Below are 19,842 nucleotides of genomic sequence, written 5' to 3'. Positions count from 1 at the left end.
GTCTTTTATATATGTAAATGAAGGGACACAGAGGTAGCTGAGTCATTAAAAACCCCATCACCTGGCTTCTGTCAGGCAGTTCCTCCACTAATTCAAGTTCTCAAATAGTTGCAGTCAAGTATAAGGAAGCTTTAAACGGTCTAACTGCCTCCGTATGAAATGGCTCTTGAGTTAAATATGGACACTTTTCATCATCCCAGTTAAAGCAGAACTGTTAGATCTTTCCACGGTGCTCTGCAATCACAGCAGGGTCAGTTGAGATTTCCTAATGACGCTAAACCCTTGATGAACTTTACTTCAGGTCATGCCTTTTTCTTTTCTTTTTCGCGCTTCCAAAATAATGGGATGTTCACTCACTTATTGTGTAGCAGATTTATTGTGTTTTACACAGTGCATATGGAAAGTATTCACAATGCTTCACTTGTTCCCAATTTCATTATGTTACAGCCAGGAATTACGCTGGATTAAATACATTTTCTTTTACTCAAAATTCTACACATAATACCCCATAATGACAATTAAAGAAAAAATGTGTTTGAGATTTTTGCAAATGTATAAAACAATTAAATACTATATGTACATAAGTACTCACAGCCTTTGCTCAATACTTTGTTGCCTCAAATCTTTGGGAATATGAAGACACAAGCTTGGCACACCTATCTTTGGCCCGTTTCGCCCATTCCTCTTTACAGAACCTCTCTAGCTCCACCAGGTTGGATGGGGAGTGTTGGTGCACAGCCATTTTCAGATCCCTCCAGAGATGTTCAATGGGATTCAACTCCACAGAGGAACCCTGGAGCTATGTCAGAGTGACCATCAGGTTATTGGCCACCTCCCTAACTAAAGCCATTCTCCCCTGATCACTGAGTTTAGAGGGACAGCCAGCTCTAGGAAGAGTCCTGGTGGTTCAAGTTGTCATTATTGGGTATTATGTGTAGAATGTTGAGAAAAAAATGTAATACAGCATTCTTCCTGGCTGTAACATAATAAAATGTGGAAAAAGTGAAGCCATGTGAATACTTTCCGTATGCACTGTAAATGCCCCTTTCTGTGTTGTACCTTATTAAATCTCTACCCACTGTGAGATGAACAGGTTTTTATTCACTCAAAAGGTTGAGACATTCCACTAATAAAGTGTTTCACTCATCCACATGGCTGATGCACGGTTTGTGGTGGCTGGATGAGTTGCATACTAACAAGTCACTTTGGTAGTGCCTCCTACTGATGAGAATTTTTCCCCATATTTTCTTTGTTTTCTTCTTAAAAGCGGCATCCCTCATTACAACCCAACGGTGCTTCTGGGCACACAGCATGTTAAACAGCCACACCATAAGGATTTTCTGTTTCAATTTCCTAGCCTTCAGGCTACTTTACCCAACTAATTATTGAGTCAGAAAACCTGTAAATATGAATTTAATAGAAAAAAAGGTACAAACTCAAAGCCTTTCAAACCAAATGTATATATCCATTGTCTACACATTGCATTTCTGACTGTTGCCCCCTGACAGTACAAGCAGTACTAATAAAAACATGGGTGAAATATAAAGTAAAAAAACATTTACTGATACAGTTCTGTATAAATAAGCCACCATATGCACTACACATTTTCAGCGTTGCTTATAAATATAATTTATTAATTGTCTTAAAAATTCTTTCTTACACTTTGTACAGAAAACAATTAGAAGATAAGAGAGGTGAGCATTTAGCAAGATTGAGCAAGATTCATGAAGCGTGCCAGAATGAGCAAACATTGACCAACACTACCCTGCACACTAATCAAATCAAAACACCCCTGATAGTAAAAATAAAAATGCACTTACAAGCACAGCTCTAGGTATAGACTTCTATCATGATAACCAATGCCAAGTTTGCATAGTAGACACTGCCTTTACAAAAAAGGAAATAAACTTAAATTAAAAAAACTGGAAACATACAAACTAGTATCTAACTGTACTGCTCTTTTTTATATTCTCAAATTTGCCAAATATAGCTGACAGTAGACAACTGTACATACTGTGGATAGAAAATATTTTTTACATACTTTGATATCTTAATACTACTTTCTTAATTTTCACAAAGGATCACTTTCTGGAGGCCTAAATTTGCTCTTCCTTTTTCAGGTCTACTCCATTAACAGTCTATCCTGTTGGTAAACTGCACACTTAGAACATGGCAAGGATAACATTTGGGAATTAAGTTACACACCAAATGGCAACTCCCAGACGACTGTTTCCTTGCGCACACACTTCATCTTTTAAAAACGTGTGTTCTACGTTCGAGTTAATAAGAGAGGTTGATGATCTCTTTTTCATGACCTTTGGGTTCATGTTTTTTGTTGTGAAACTGAATTGATGTTTTAGGCTTTTATACTCAAAAGTTACCCAACCCCGCCCCTTTGATTTCCTCACGTGACATCAGCAGTTGCATTTCTAAAACATACACTCTGTCATTTAACCATAACACCTTTTCCTAATTTGGTTCATAAGGCCGTCAGAATTTTAAAAAATGTACGTCATCTCGAGGCCTCCGTGTCCGCTATGTATGGTTTTACATCGATGCAAGAGGTCAGATTTTTAACTCGCATATTTCTGACTGAACAAGAACAGGGGAAAATCAATGTGAAAAAATCAATGACTCATGGTTTCGTCCTGTGCGGACAGACACAAGGTGAAATCTGTCTTGAAGAGGTAAAGATCTGACCTTTTGGACCAATGTAAACTGTCTGTCATGGTTTTTCTCCTCAGTGTCTCTACACATAGCTGACGTTCACTGTCATATGGCGTCTCTCCATAGTTCAGAAGTATCTTTACTCCAGTTTATATGAATATTTAACACAGATTTCCTTTAGAACTGAATGTCCGGGGTTTGTCCTTTACATGGTGAGTAGAGTTCATGACCACAGGGGGCAATCTGACACTGTTGTCCTGAGTCAGTGCATATACACTTGAAAATCCAGTTGACAATGTTGTCCTGAAAAACACAAATATATTACACTTCATTTTACATGAGCCCCCTTTTAGTTCCTCTCTTGATTTTCCAGCTCTAAATTGCAACTTTTTCAACAAATACACCATGTGTTGGAATGTAAGTTGCAGACGGAACAATTGTTTCAGATAAAGGTCAACTAACTGATATGTTACAGATTTTATACCCAAAAAACTAAACAAACTAAAAACTAAAACAAAACATTACAATGGCAAAACAATAATGTTAATGTAAATAACACAATAATGAACACAACAAAAACATTATGATAATACAAGGTCATTCAAATGAACATGATACTTATGTATTTACATGCTTCAGACGATCAAAAGAAAACATGTGAATGCTACCACTGGATGGTGCTGGTGACGTGCAGAGTCATGGTGGTGATCACACATGTAATCACATGTTGATGCCTGATGGCAAATGACACAACTGACATCCTTGTGGTGATAGGACACGGAAAGTATGTAAGAAAGAAATGTTTATATATATATGTTTTTTCGTAGGCTTATATATATTTTAGCAAATTAAAAAAATGATTGATAAAATCTGTATATTGGGTACATTTAGCGGCAATGAATATCAGCTGTATTTAATTCACTATCACATAATACTATGGTACTTTGTATATTACTGTATTAAAAAAACACCTTTGTTTTCACTTTAAGTTCATCCCTTTTTGCTTCCTTTTTGCTTTTCTCTCAGCTGGACCTTGTCCAGAAACAAGCCCGGACAGTCTATAGGAGACACTATAGGGATTTGAGGTTGTGTGGTAAACATGGCTGGATTCCAAAACCCTGCGTCTCCAAACCACTCCTCTTTATGAAGGAACTGAGCAGCAACATTACTGCAGATCGTATGATGACACTTTTTAATTTAAGTTTGTAAGATGTGTAATTTGTTTTCAATGTTTATGACAGCTTGTAGCGAACCTCCAATAGGTGCAGCAACGTTTTTGCTCTTTTCTTAGACAACAATTGCCATTCTGATCCAAAAATATATACAATGTGTAATTTAATAAATGCTAACTCCTTTAAAGCAGCCTTTAGTATACTGTATAGTGTACTGTGTTGTACATGAAACTGAAGCTGACAGTAGGCATAGCCTCAATGATCAGTTATCCCATCATAAGTGTAATCTTAAATATACCCCCAAAGCAGACCATTTCACAGGCTGTCACCAATACACTACTAGAAAATAATTAAATAAAATACGTTTTACTTGTAGCTATTTAGAGTGATCACCTTTGGGTTGGCTTCTTTAAGAAAATTAGATGCAGAAATTGATGGCAAGTGGACTGCAGGTTTAGTGACCTATACAATGGATGATATCTTCATGCATTTTGGAGGAAAGCCACAAAGCCTTTAATTGCATTTAATGCGTTCCACAGATATTTCGAACATCACTTATGATGTCAGCCTTAAAAGGGAACAACCTGTTGTTGGGCTTGTTTCTGGTCGAGAACCTTGATTGACAGTCAACTGTGTAGCTAATTATGTTTTAGCGGGTAAATGACCCACACATATGGACAGCAGGATACATAGAGCCTTCCCTAGGAAACCACATAAAGACGACAAACTGTACTGTCAAACACGTACAGCCAAGGGTCACAGGAGAAGAGAAGGGATCACGTCTGTATCACCCCTCCCTCATTATCTCTTTTCCATCCTGTTCTCACCCATGATCACCTGTACGCTTCTCCCATCATTTTGTGTTTACGTCCTCCCTCCATCTCGTAATCAGCTTAGCTTCCCTCTGCGTTAACTCTCATCTTACTAAAAGAGTCTCTCTTCTTCCTCACTCTACCTTCTGCCGCCCTTCCATAATCAGTTTAGCTTCTCTCCCTGTATGATTCGTATTCAGCTTTTCAAGGTCAGTGCCTCTGTCGCTTCTTGTGTTCCTCTGCTTCTGCCTGTTCAGTATATAGTTAAGAGCAAGAGAACAACTAGTGTTACATAGACAAGGTCTTTTTTGTAGGCATGTGTTTGTTTTCTTCTGATCCTGATGTTTGTGTTGATTTGTCTCTTTCCGTCAGTCACAAGCGACACTGCAACGTTGCTAAAAAAAAAAAAAAGAAAAACAGAAAGATACACACATAGTCCCAGCACGAGCTCGGTCCGTGACCAATGTCGGCATGATTACCATGGTATTATTAAGCGATGCTCAAATCGCCATGGCGGCAGCTTTTTTCTTCTGCCCGCATCTGATTGGGTCACTGCCCTTTGCGGTGGCAGCATGTGAGCGTAGAGAATTGACGCGTGATCGTCTCCAGAGTTTTGTCATTGTTCATGGTCTCTACCACCCTTTGCTTGGTCAGTGTTCCATCGTCATGGAGGCCAGGCTGCTGTCATAGCGACCCATCTCTTCCAGCACAGCGGCCAGTTGGTTAAGGCCTCCGTCAGGGAAGTGCTGCACCTCCCACAGATCCAGGATCACACCCGTCGGACTGGACTTGGTGGCAAAGTAGTTTAGGTACCTGGAGGAATCAAGGAAAGGGGGATGTATATGGTTAATGTTTTAACAACAACCAAATGTTTTTTTCTTTCATTTTGTCACCACTGATCTAAAAAAATTAGTAAAACGCAAACACAATCAAGAGAATTATCACATCAACAAGTCTAAAACTTCAAAATAAGACAAACAATATACTATGGCAAAGTCCTTAGAATACAAATGAAAATTGGAAATAAAAATAATCCATACAATAACCAGTCCAATTCTTATATCCAAAGTGGAGATTTCTTCATATTCACCAACAAAATCAATCAACAACATTGACAACTAAAAAGAAAACACAATTGCAAGTTGTGCGTTGCATATTATATGATCATACAACCAGTAATCTAACCAGTTATGTAATATTTAAAAAAAGCTGTCTCTGAAAAAGTCGTGAAGCAAAATTAATTGTCACAGGTGAATCAGAAAATGTGCCTTTATGAATGGTCAATTCAACCAGTATTATCAGAAAACAAAAAAAAAATGAATGCATTTGAAATTGAGTTGTAGAAGCACAAAGATGTGCCAATGGGTCCACAGGGGGAATGGTTTTCAGAGTAACGGTAAATACCGAAGCAGCTGAAAGTCAAGTACACAATGGTTTGCACGGGAACAGCCTGACACCGAGCCATCTGTGACAAACATTCCAAATGCTGCTTCAGTGGAAAAGCCATCAGACTGGAGTCCCCATAGGGATCAAATGAGTCTCACACAATGGTACTGTTTAAACACAAATGAGTTCATCGCTCCTTTTCTGTCTGTCTGCCTCAAACACTGTCTGCACTTTCTCCTCCTTTTTAAGCAGACTTTCTCTTGCTCAAAACATCTGATAAGCTTTTATCTGGACTTTCGTTCTCAGTTTTGCGCTACTGTTTCTTTGTGTTTCACTTTCTCTCTCAGCCTCATCTGTCTGGAGTATGGGATAATGGCTATTCGTGCTGGTATGTGAACTCAATAACTGAGATCCAACGTTGTTATGTCTCTTGTGTGTGTGTGTGTGTGTGTGTGTGTGTGTGTGTGTGTGTGTGTGTGTGTGTGCGTGTGTGCGTGTGTGAGTTTCCACCATTCTTTTGACCAGTTGTCTCACCAGTTGTGCATTAGATCAAAATGTTCAAGTTTTTTTGGTTTGTTCATCTGTGTGCAGGCGTGTACAGCTCCGATTTCACTACACATGACCATGAGAGTTATGTAAGGAGAAATAGCTGTGAACACGCAGACTACTTTGAAGTCAAGTACACATGACGAGGCAGTCACCACCAGAGCAGAGAGGATAAATAAATAAAATATGTATGGCACCTTGTCATTAGACCATTTTATCACACTAAAAGAGTAGCTTTAAGCAGAAATATGGAAGTAAACTACACATTTGGCAAGCTGTCCATTTTTTCACCCATTGATCAGGAATATTTGGTGCCCACAGTAACTAACTATATCAGGAGCTAGCTGCCTGGCCCAATTATCCTCTCAAAATGTGCTTCTGTTTTGTTCTGGTAAATTAACTTCCGGACTGAATCATCGAGACACACATCTGTGGATACATATAGATACTAAGGATGCTACCGGTGTGTCACTTCACTACACTCCATTTTACTCAAATTCTACAGGGATGCAGGTTTGTTTTCTATACAACAAAGCACCAACAGTCACATACAATTAACGTGATTAGTTGTCAACGTGATTATGCCTCTTTGGCATTTAAATGTGCTATTGTGTCTTTGAGTCCTATCGGGAGATCAAATATGCGATAGAATTAGAACAAGGAATTAGACAAATAAGATTCCTCTCAGATGACCTGCCATGCACCATCCGATTTCATCTGACAGTCACATTTGAATTCACATGAATGTCCTTTTGTTGTTCAAGAGGTGAGACAGGCCACTTTGGTAAGCTGCCATCCTATATGACATTTTTTATTTTTTATTTACTAAATTATGTTTCAAACTAAGCAAAATGCCTTAGAGAAACATTCAGGAAATCAACTATAAAAACTACTAAAACTGTTGCCTGATCCATTACCCTGTCTTCTTCCATCATCTCCTTTCTCCCTGTGTGTAACTCTGCGTGTGTGTGTGTGTGTGTGTGTGTGTGTGTGTGTGTGTGTGTGTGTGTGTGTGTGTGTGTGTGTGTGTGTGTGTGTGTGTGTGTGTGTTTGCATGCATGTGTGTGTGCATGTGTATGTTCTCACCTGTCAAGGTTGAGTTTGTGGGCCAGCATCCTCCAGTCGTTGCCTCTGGTCTGTGGTGCGTCTAGGCTGCCACACAACTTCTGTCTGATGGATAAGGGAATGCGGAAGGCATTGGGGCCTACTAAGGTTGTGATATTACTGGCAGGGTCCATCAGGGACGTGTCTATGCACTGGACATCCTGGAAAGACAGAGGGAACAGATGAATGTTGAATAAAACAAAAACATATGTATACAGTACATTTCAACTTCTTGAAGTTTAATTCATGGAGGAAATAGGTTTCACTTTGTGCATACGATGTATGTGTACATTATACCATCCGCAGTATAGGACAATGCGCTAGGTAGCCCTTTAAAATGAAATATGGTTCATAATGTGCATCCATGTGGCAACTTGGGCAAAATTAAATCCATCTTATTTTTTTTATATCTCAAATACATCTATATCTTGGTCCTTCTGGCAAAGATGCAGCTTGTCTCTTTGCTACTTGCCTTCGGTGTGACCAATTACAGATGGGCCTCCAAATGAATACAAGAGTGAACCAAACACAAATATCTGCTCCCATGCACTCCCTCTCTCTCCCCGTCTCTTCCTAAACCTTCATTCCATTAATCTGCCACTCCTGGGCTGAAAGGAGGCAGCGGGCTACTAAATGCGGCTCAACAAAAGAAAACAACAACTGCCACTGTTGATGTGAATTATTACTATTTAGTTTTGACTTCATCTACTTAGCCCCAATTTACAGCAGCAAGTTCTCTGCTTATGAAGATTGAATGATTGATGCAAAAGGGACATCTCTGTCTCTCTTTTGACATAATAAACGCTTTCAACTGGATTTATTTTAAATAGTTCAAAATGCAGGCCACGGGTGAGGCTCAACAGCATTTTGATTAATGCATAAACAAAGAGACTCGCTCAACACTGCTTCAGCCATTCAGTTCTAATTACCATACTTGCCAAACCTCCCATGTGATCACAGTAATTATTGTATAAGACTAAGTGTGGTCTATTTCAAATGGATTACCCGCTTAACGATAAATATAATGTTACCACAAACATGTCACTGCCCAAATAGAAGTGCTAATTTTTTACCAGGTCTGCTACACAACCAACCACGACTCTGCCCGCTCCATCTAAATGTTGAAAAAGCTGTATGTATGTTCCTTTCAAAATCTGCAAACAGCGATCCAGATCCAGACGTGACAGTAGAAGGGAGAAGACTCTCACTGGTCCAAGAAATCAAGTACCTTGGAATAATGATAGATTCTAAGCTCACTTTCAAAACACAAGTTAAAAAAGTCCTAAACAAAATCAAATTCAACTTATCAAATTTCAGACACATCAGGAATAATTTAACTACAGATGCCTCAAAGTTGTACCTTCATGCTATGATTTTCTCACATATTAATTACTGTCTTACCAGCTGGACACAGGCAGGACGGACCACATTACGCTCAGTTGAAACACGTTTTAAACAGGCTTTGAAAACGCTAGATAAAAAATCAAATTCATATCACCATTGTAAAATCTTGATAAAATATGATTTGTTAAACTGGGAAAACATGATTAAGTTGGCAGACATTCTACTTGTATATAAAATATTTCATGGTATGGCTCCCCCTCCGCTAAAGGAATTTGTTAAACAAAATATAAACTCTTCCACCAGAGCATCCACAAGAGGGGATTGTAAAATACCATATAGAAAAAGTTATTTTGGGCAGTCAGCTTTTCCTATCGAGCAGCACATGCTTGGAATACCATACCCACAAATCCCTCTCAAAATCTATAAAAAACTGGTTATTGACAAATCAAATATGCATCCATAATCATCTGGGATAGTGTGTTTGTCTTTGTGTTTACTAGTTGTGTTTGTGTCTGAGTATTGTGCTCCTTGTCTGTATACCCTTGTTTGTGCTTATGTGTTTTGTCTGCATTCATGCCACTTGTATGCTCCTTGTCTGTGCTTTTTGTCTTTCTTTAAATACTTATGTGTTTTAATCGTGCTATATGTTCATGCACTTTTATCTGTTTCTGTATGCTTCATGTTTTTCACACATCGCCAACCTGTTATGTGCTGGAGAAATCATTGTGTCGTTTTGTTTGTCTGTGCTTGTGTCATTTTGTTTTTGTGCTCATGTGTTGTATTTTTGTATTTTTCTTCTTTTAATGTTTCTTTTTTTCTTTCTACCTGCCAGGGACTACAGGTGAAAATTAGCCTGCATGGCTAAATCTGGCACATTTACATGTTGAACTTTGGTGCGGCAGAAGGCATAGGGAAATTGCATGGCATTAGGAATTACAGGGAAAATGAAGGATGGTACATTCATACAATGCTCTCTTTCACTGTGGGATTTCTCACCTCTGACAGTTTAGAAACTGTGTGAAAAGTCATTACAACTCCTTCCACTGTATCTACACTTACAGGTTTGCATGTTATGAATGAGATTTTCCTTCAAAACAATTGCTTTGTCCACACAGTTTTCTAACCCCATTAGACTTGGTGGCAAAACACGAGAAAAGAAACGTACCAATTACTTACAATTATGACTAGTGATCTGAACTGTTCCGGCAGTTTCCTAGGTTGAGGTCAAAAGTAAAAGAGGCTAATTGTCTGCATTGTCAAAGGTTCGGTGTGCACTTTTGTGCCCTACTGCAGTTAATAGCCGATATTAGCATCTCACAGTTATATCATAACAGAACAAAAGTGTGTTTGGGAAAGTTTGGGAAACTAGGTCTCTATTACATAATCTTTTCATCTGGGAACACAAACAAAGTTTTTCTTCTCAACTGTAAAAGGTCTTGCTGAGTACAGGTCTTTGAACAAACACAAACTCACAGAATCCCTTTCCAAAGGTTGCTTTGAATATTTTGTGTTATAAAAATATATCCGAGCCAATTTACTGTGAGCAGCTTTTTAAAACTCAAATGCTAACATAATTATTGGCATCAATAGTGCATGGCAGAATGACAGGAATGTGGTGCCAGACTGGCTGATAAGTTAGAGCTATTATTATTATGAGTGTGGGCAATATGCTTGGATAAGTTTCAGTGCATTATAATCAGGATGTTTCAGTGCCGTTAACCAACGATACCCTAAAACTATTATACACAGCGAGCAGCAAGTCAAACCCCCCCTACATACAGCTGTTCTATACTTTGAAAGTCATTTTCATTTTGCTCAGTGACCAATGCAGGACTACTAAACATGTGTATCCTCCCTTACTGCTGCAACTGTTTACGTAAAATAGAAATTTAAAAATAAAAAAACGATCCCTCATTGTCGTCTTACCTGGTTAAATAAGGGTTAACAAAAAATCTAAGGTGCAACGCCATCACTCATGAACACTGCAGGGGGATTCAAAGCAGTCTGACCTCTGTTCACACACGGACATAGGAACACACACACACACGCACACATTACGTGACTTTGTGGTTACATGGCCTAGCTAAATCAAAGAGGAGTTATTCCACTCGTGTTATGTGACCTCTAGCCCTGGTATGAATGATTGAACAGAGTCGCAGAACCATAGCAGAAACCCTGACCGTCTGAAACGCGGAGAAAAAACTTACTGACTTTAGGACCTCTGCTGAGGGAACTTAGAAGTTGAAAGTCTGTATGTGTGTGTGTGTGTGTGTGTGTGTGTGTGTGTGTGTGTGTGTGTGTGTGTGTGTGTGTGTGTGACCGTGCTCTTTTTAGTATGTAACACTCATTGTCCTGTGCTAGTGTTGTCTCATGCAGTTTTCTCGTATATAAACAGCCAGTAAATGTTTGTTTTGCTGTGTGTGTGTGTGTGTGTGTGTGTGGATTTCTACACGCTCACCTCCTCCAATGTGTTGCTGAGCTGAAAGATCTGTCCCTCCCCTTCCACCTGTCGCACACACAGTTTGCAGCTCATCTCCGTGGTGGCTGAGCTCAGTCTCTCCAGGGTGAAGGTGCAGTGAAGAGTTCTCTGACTGCCACTCCACACCTGGTAGAATGGGATCTCCTAGAGGAAAAAAAAAGCACAAATGATTTGCATGATTTGTTGTGTATTTTGCCAACTGTTTTAAACAAAGTATCTTCTGACAGTTCCCATGATATTGATCAAAAAGGAATGGCCTTTAAAACATGGATTTGCTGATATTTAAGTGTTGATTATTTATAAGTGTGAATTTAAAATAAATATTTTGTAACTCAATATTCAGAGGAGTTAATCAAAGCGAGTAGCCTAATTGTGAATATATTCTACTCTGGACCAAAGCTGAACGAACACAACAATGATGAACACTGAAACATTCTGATTTTGTGTGGGGGAAATGTACAGTCATACAAAAGCTTCCCCATAGCTCCCCTTTCTTGAATGGCATAACCAGTGATCGGTTCCCTTGTGTATACATATATACGCGTACATCCCTCTGTCTCACCTGATACTTTGCGATGAGTTTGCTCTTCCAGTGTGCGTGTGGCACGTCGTGGATGGACAGTCTCAGGTTGTGTGTGCTGTCTTTAAAGTTCAGCGTCTTTGGCTCATCCAGAAGCTTCCCTCCCATCTGGGTCTCCATCTGAAGAACCTCCTACAGAGAAGAAAAGAAAAAAACAACAATAAACTCCTTGAAATGTCTCCCTCAAGTTTGTTTCTACTTCTTCTTCTCTTTTACTGCACTATTTCTTTTTTCTATAAAGCATCTGAGATCTGCAGTGAAGCCTTTTAAAAAATTATTGCATAATTACTGCAGACAATGCCGCCGCCCCGCATGTAGCCTTGAAGTACAACAGCACCATGGACAACACTTGAAAGACATTAAAGTTTTTTATTAAGATAACTTAGACAAATCTCAGTGGTTGTATTCCCCTGGATTGAGGCAAAGGCTTGGCTCTGCTTACTGCACTGAAACAGTGGAGACGCATTACGATGCTCAATAAAAAAAAGCTTGATTAATAATGCACCACCAGTCAAAGCACTGCTGTGGTGAGATGTGGGAAATGAAGCATATCTGTAATGTAAGACAGTAAAAATTAAACAACTTCTATTAACTTTGGAAGATGACCTCCATGCATCACATTACTTCATGAAAACAATGCACATAGACCAAAACTGAATTCTGGTTGTTTAACATTTTGCAGCTTGTTTTTTTTTCTTCTTTTCAATCCGCCCTTCTCTTTCTGCAAGCTACTGTTTACTAAAATCACAACTTTTCCCTGTGTGCACTAGTCTTCATACAGTAGCATAACTTACCACTTAACTTAACATGGGTCTTTGTTTTAAGTACAAGGTTGGTGATTGGAGCTCACCCAAGAAAGAAGGTAGGTTTTTAAATTACAGTAAGTAAGTTAGGAATTTAATTCAATTAACTGACCCAAGATCCAAACTCTCGGATGGCAAACATTTCTTTCACAATTTACCTATTGCAGAGTAATGATACGTGATAATGGGTGCTTGGTTATCTTCATGTAACATAGTAGACTAATCATAACTTATTGTCAGAATACATTTGAAATGTAAATAAACACCTGCCTTAAAAATATAGTTGAAATTTTAACAAAAAATTAACCATCATCTTTGACTGACATAAACTTTTAGGAAACAGCTTAAGTAGCATTCATAACCTAGTAACTTAGATTTGATCAAATGTCCATTTGATGTATTTGCCCATTTTGTGAAGTGAAGGGAGCAGCATATCTTACTTTGCTGTTGCCGCAGTTGTTTTAATAATACATTGCACACATAATCCTGTGGGGATTTTTCGCTCATCCTTTTCAAATTGGCTTCTGTAAATCAACTGAGCCCCCACCAAGAGAGCACTGAGAAAGCATCTGTGCCCTGCAGACACACTGGCATGCATAGTGGAAACCACATGTATTGATAACATAAATGTGTTTGTAGGCCCTTTGAACTATGTGAATACACTTAAATGAACAGAATTAACACACGCACACAAGTACTGTAGTTATTTTCTGGTAGAAGAATAAGTTATCGCTATGCCTTCTGATGCCTCCTACTGCTTTTCAAAATAATCAATTCCTCCTTCCCATCATCTTCCTACGCGGCAGTTCTACTGTAGATATACAGGAGGGACATCCCCTTTGAAACGCCAACAGATCAATTATACTACACAAAGTCTCAGTCATTAAAAAGTCCACCTCTGAACTTAGTTTCCAAGCTAGCTGCAATTGGTTGCTTGAAATGGTAAAGCGGTGTGTACGTTGTATGTTTGCACAAGCTTTCGTGTGCCACACTGACACTTGACTTATCATTGCCTGAATACATTACCAATGTTAATCTCCCGTTTCAGATGGTCCCTCCAGTGCTTTGAATTTGTTTAAATTCTAAAGCGTAGATTTTCTTTTGACATTGCTTGACCCTGCTTTGTTTACAGCTTCTCAGCTCACTTGCAAAAGACTAGAAGTGGAAATAATTTATCTTTATGACTCTAGATAATCACTACTTTTTTCCCCCTTTACAGTAGGATGCAATTAACCAGGAAACTATTTATTCATGGGTTTTCCAAGAGAGATCAAAATTCCTCACAGGACTACAGAACACCATGCACCTCTTCCTTACCTTCAAGATAGAACAAATGACTTGTTTGCATACTACCCATGTTTGTGCACATAAAGCTTAAAAGGAATAGTTCCACATTTTGAATTTAGCTTTTGGCCTCACCCACCAGCTCAAGAAAAGGCCACAGAAACCATTCCTGTTACTGTGCGTGCATTGTTGATATAGAAATGGCCAGAGGTTGCAAATCTAGGTTAGCTTACTTCAAAATAATGGTAGTCAAGACAGGAGGCAAGTCAAAAGATAAACTTTACATCATCACTAAATGCTCCTTGGTGCTGGTTGGGACTTGTTTATTTACCACGTTATGTTACGCTTTATAATTTTACACATTTTAGAAACAAAATCCATACATTACCTTCACGGATACTTCCTGGTTTCTTTTCCAGTATGTATTTTAAATGAAAGGAACTATTCATTTAATTCAATGCTTTACCTTGAGTGCATCCTGCGTGTCGTCCAGACAGTAGACCCTGATGTGATAGTCCAGTGTTGTGCAGGAGACGGGTCCAAACACAGCCAGCTTCAGCCTCTTGGCGGCCGCCTTGCAGACCGACTGTCCCACCAGGCAGTAGGTCCCCAGTGTCTCTGTGAGGATGTGACAGGCCTCCAAGTCCATCTGCACATAGCAGGGGGTGGTGAAGTTCTCCTCTCCCACTACCACCACATCCTGGAGGAATCACACACACACACACACACACACACACACACACACTAATAAGTCACACGGTGTTTTAGACTATGAGTGTCGTTCTGAGTCGGTGTTGTTGACTGACTTAAAAGGTGCTACAAGTAACTTTTAAATATTTCTGAAACCGTTTCATTTTTCCTCTGATGATCATAAATTACATTTAATGGCAGACAAGACCATCTGTGCAAGGAATTCAATTTTTTACAAATTCTTAATGCCTTTGTCATGGGTACTCTCACCCAGGAATTACAGCTGGCGTAGTGAAAACACTACCACTTTTGTCCAAAGGGGGTGCAAAAATTAACACAAACTGAAACTTAAAAAAAAATATATATATATTTCCAAGTACTGCTATATCATAAATATAACTCATATTGTTGTATATTAGTGAGCAGCCAGCCTGTCTGTTGATCTACTCCCGGTTACGGTGATAAATTGCTGCAAAATGCATCATTTTGTCGATCTCTTGCACATTAAACCCCTATCCAGGGGTCCTTTCTCTCCTGGAATGCTTTTAGTGAAACAGATCTACAGGAAATGCTTAGTTTCATCAGCATTTAGAAAACGGGGACAAATGTCAATATAGTATCAGTCTGTGTGTGACAACAACATATGACAATATATCACTAAGCTGTTGTGCTGATGGACAAACTGTGTAAACTATTGTGACTTCACAAAGCGAGCCCGCCACAGTCCAGGTAATCCTGTTTTTGGGGGGGTTTACTTAACACCTTTATTTGGGAACAGCCTGTATTTGCTCGTACGGGGCGCTTTTAGCATTATTTATTTTACGATTTACGGGCATTAAGCTACATTTCTGTCTGTTCACACACAACACTGGACCTGCATTATTTTGAGCTATTTGCACTGATGCAAAGAGCCCCTGAGTACACAGGTTGTGATTTCCATTCTTCCGTTACTATAAACAGGTCTTTTTCAATGCGGTGCCAGCACTGTGTAGAGATATTTGTAGTAGAACTGCGTTAACTACGGATAAAGCATTGTTGATAAAAAGAGTGCCCGACTGTAGTAGATGTTGAGTTTGAATCATTTTGGCACGTGTATTTAAAAAAAAGAAGAACTCCTTTTGTAAGCCTGGTAAATCATCGTACAAAAACCAGTTATTGGAATTTTGATTCACCGCATTGCGAATGCCTTTTGTTCGTGACGAGAATTGAAATGCAAATGGAAGTCTTGTGAAACTTCTGAAAGGGAAATCAAGGTGTCCATTAGGAGAACAATAACACTTGTTTGCGGCGGTTTGTCTGTGAAGTGTGTCCAATCCCACTGTGATTATCCGCTGGCTGTTGCTCATATCATTCCTGCAGCTCTCTGTCGCAGCCGCAGTTAAAGTAAATCCATAAGGAGCCTTTGGGTAGAGTGAGGTTGCACAAGCTCACTGTGTTATTTGCTTTTAACCACTGAATATTCCATTAGTTTAGTTCACGTAACAGTTTTTACTACGTGTGCGTGTGGGTCACTGTGTGTGCGTGTCTATGGATGCAAACATGGATCTGTTCTACACACACACACACACACACACACACACACACACACACACACACACACACACACACACACACACACACACACACACACACACACACACACACACACACACACACACACACACACACACACACACACACACACACACACGTGTTGTGTGTGTGTGATACAAATATTGAGTTGAGAATACACAACTCCACAGTTTACGTTTCCAGCAGATGAGCGAGCCAAATCAATACAAAGAGGTAGGAAAGCAATATGGTATGAATCTGTTATTACGGGTAATCACAACCGTGGCTGCTTCCCCCATGATGTGAGGAGAATTCAATTACCGCCCTCTCCCTGTTTTTTGGGGGGAAACTTTGTGATGGGAAATGGATGTTCTATACTGCAATAAGAGAAAAACAAATCGACTTCCTGATGAAATTCCACTTTCATTTTTCTACTCACTCTGCACCCAACCCCTTCCGTCTCTCTCGCTCTCATAACCACACGTGCACACACACTCACATGCGGAAATCTTATGCATGGCTAATTGTGCAGAGACATTGTGTTGAGCTGTGATAAGCAACAGAAGACAGCATACGGGGGCCTTGTAGACACAGTGATGCTGCAAGACAGCCTTATCACCCCCCCACACACACACATACACACTCACAGATATACACACGCAGTCACGCACGCATAAAACAGACTGCTGAGGAAGAGACTTCATGCTGGGAGAAAGGGGAGGAGGGGATGAGGGAAGGATGGGAAAAAAATGGAGGAATAGAAACACAAGAAGAAAGATGAGAGAGGAGGACGGCAGGAGCATAAAAAATCGCTACTGATAGGAGTCTTCAACCCCCTGCTCGTCTGCTAGCCTTCAGGCACTTTATGTTTACAGCAATTTTCCTTCCCTCTTCTTTCTTTTTCCTCTCACTCACTCTAATCAATGTGCGCTATTCTTCTGGGTGAAGAGGATAATGTATGCGTACCGGCATGAACTGTATAGCCTATGCTGCGTGTGAGTCATACTGTGTCATGGTCGAGTATTATAAAAAAAAATGTTGCTGTCACTGTGTGCAGGTGCGGCAGCAGGGACTATTTTGCGTGTGGGTGGGGTGGAATTTCAAAGTCGCACACATTACAGCAGTATAGGCAAGGTACTAGAGCACACAGGATGTTAACATACACGTATATTTATGTTCCGAATATTCCTACATCATAACTTTTACTAGGAGAGAAATGTGTGGTTAAAGTGAGCATGTCTCTAAAAAACCTTGTTGAGCTGCTCACCTAAAAGGACTGCTTTTTATTTCATTTTTGTTTAGAATAAGTCAATTATTGTTACCATACAAGTTTATTAATGTTCAGAATATTCTATGCTAAAAATTCTTGTTTTTTTACCCAGACTTTTCAAAATAACACATTTGAGAGCTGTAATCACAATACCGTGATACTGTGAAACCGTGGTATTGTTTGCTTAAGGTTATCATACTGCCAGAATATCCTACCGGCCCATGCCTATAGTAGATTTACTGTATATGCAGTGTGTGCACTAACACAACAAAAGATGTGGGGGTCAAAAAACACTCGCCTCCCACTCTCCCATGGCCAGTTGGTTCTTGAGCTGTATCAGCCAGTCTTCCTGGACATTGTCGGCACAGTGGTGGATGGTGAGGATCACTGGTCTGGTCAGCAGGGCTCCAGGGGGTCCGCAACTCACCACAGGGCTGAGCACTGTCTGGATGTCCTCTACCGGGGGTCTGGAGAAGACAGATAACACAGAGGTTAAAATGACTCAGTAGTTAGAAAAAAAAGATTGGCAGGGAGAGTGTGTGCAGCACCGTCAGCTATATGTTATGTCAGTGTGAGCCTTCCAACTGCGGAGAGAGCTGCATTGATTTCATTTTCTGCTCTGTGTTATTGTGGCACAATAAAGACAACAGGTGGACAGTTCTGCTAGAGTGAGGTGGACTAGCTCAGAGCAAAACAATTAGAAAGTCATGAGAGAAGCAAACGGATCAGAGCAGAGCAAGCAACACATTCAATCAGAGGATGATTAGTGAAGTCAGCAGGGCTTGGGTTACGGGCCTCAGCTGGGAGGCAGTAGCTCACAGATCCTGTACTTTTTACATTACTGTAGATTGTGGAGCATTGGAACTTCAAGTGCTTGCTAACTGCATGTGTGTTACAGTGCAGCATGTTGTGAGACTATAGATAGCCATCTCTTTCATTGGTACATTTGAAAGTGAAAGCCACACTCATCAAAACAAAAGCTACATATTAAAAGGAATTTGAAAAAGTGTGCGTGTTTGTCCTGTGCAACCCATTTTCCACTTGTTTTCTTGCGTCATGCTGCTGCAGATATGTATTGACTGAGAAAAGAGCCCATATGAATGGAGGAGATAGATCTCAATTTTAACAGTGATTTCTTTTATTCCAGGCCACCTTGTGTCGGGGGGGCGGAGGGGGGGGCACTAATCCTTAGAAGTCTTATCGATTCAGCTGTGTGAGCTCATTATTGACTCATGAAGGATTCACATGGGTAGGAGAAGCTTACAGATAAAAAAAAAACAGTACAACCCCGCACTGTAACAGCACCCCATTGACTCACCTAATGCCGGCTCATGCCTTAATGAATTACAGTGTCATCGATTTGTAATAGTATGTATCTGTTATCGTAAAAAAATGAGAAAATTGAGATGCTTTAGGTTGGTGTGTGCAGGGAAACGGCCGGGCACCTGAGGGTTAGATCTTAATCTGCTTAGGCACATGATTCTGGCTTGCCAAGTGTTGCCAAGGGAAGTCAATGTAGCTATGTGATTTCTGCTAGCCGGCTATTGCCTGAGATGAAGACAGAGGACAGAGAAGAGGTTTGAAATACTGTAGCACAATGCAGGGGGGGCCAAGTGATTATTGACTGATATCGATCAAGGAGAGGCTAGAATGTAGCCTGGCTCCGCCCGCCCGCCTACTTCCGGCCACATTTCATTTTCCCTTCAGTAGTCAGTCTGGGTGTACAGTGCATTTCCCAGCTTTCGCCGGAGAATCTACAGTCGTCCAATCAGCGAACAGAGCGAGTGGCTGAGAACGATGACGTCGAAGTCGCGCTCCAGTTTCAGTTGAATGCTGCGTTCCTTTATACTCGGAAGAAGGAGATTTCCGACTTGGTAGTTCCGACCTGTCTGTGTTCCAGTGCATCTGCTCGCGAAAGTATGGACGACTAAAACCTTTCTCGTCCAAATAACTAAACGTTAGGCTCTAACAAGTTACTGTTGCCAGGTACCGGTAGATTCATAGACTACAATATGTAGTGAAGTCGGAAATTTCCGAGTTCCCTGTCCAACTGGAACGCACCGTCAAAAGCCGACTCATGACACATGTGACGACCAAACGTGATGCGATTGGTTGGCTAATCCAGAGTGGCACTGGGCAGATCCAATAGTTTTA

At 40.1% G+C, this 19,842-nt stretch overlaps 1 protein-coding gene across 1 annotated transcript in view; it reads right to left on the bottom strand.

Annotated features, from left to right (window-relative positions):
- Positions 1 to 1,397: 1,397 nt before the first annotated feature.
- The window catches only part of unc5ca (unc-5 netrin receptor Ca), a 195,982-nt gene continuing 177,537 nt past the window's right edge, over positions 1,398 to 19,842 (bottom strand). The window contains 6 exon segments of the mRNA XM_080035209.1: positions 1,398 to 5,464; positions 7,670 to 7,848; positions 11,490 to 11,654; positions 12,073 to 12,222; positions 14,644 to 14,877; positions 17,987 to 18,155. Coding sequence (XP_079891335.1) covers positions 5,302 to 5,464; positions 7,670 to 7,848; positions 11,490 to 11,654; positions 12,073 to 12,222; positions 14,644 to 14,877; positions 17,987 to 18,155 — 1,060 coding nt within the window. The 3' untranslated portion in view covers positions 1,398 to 5,301.

Source organism: Ammodytes marinus, assembly GCF_949987685.1.
Source record: "Ammodytes marinus genome assembly, chromosome: 2".
In the NCBI taxonomy this organism is placed as follows: domain Eukaryota; kingdom Metazoa; phylum Chordata; class Actinopteri; order Uranoscopiformes; family Ammodytidae; genus Ammodytes; species Ammodytes marinus.
The sequence above is the reverse complement of the archived record's forward strand: the minus strand, read 5'-3'. Positions and strand labels throughout refer to the sequence as shown.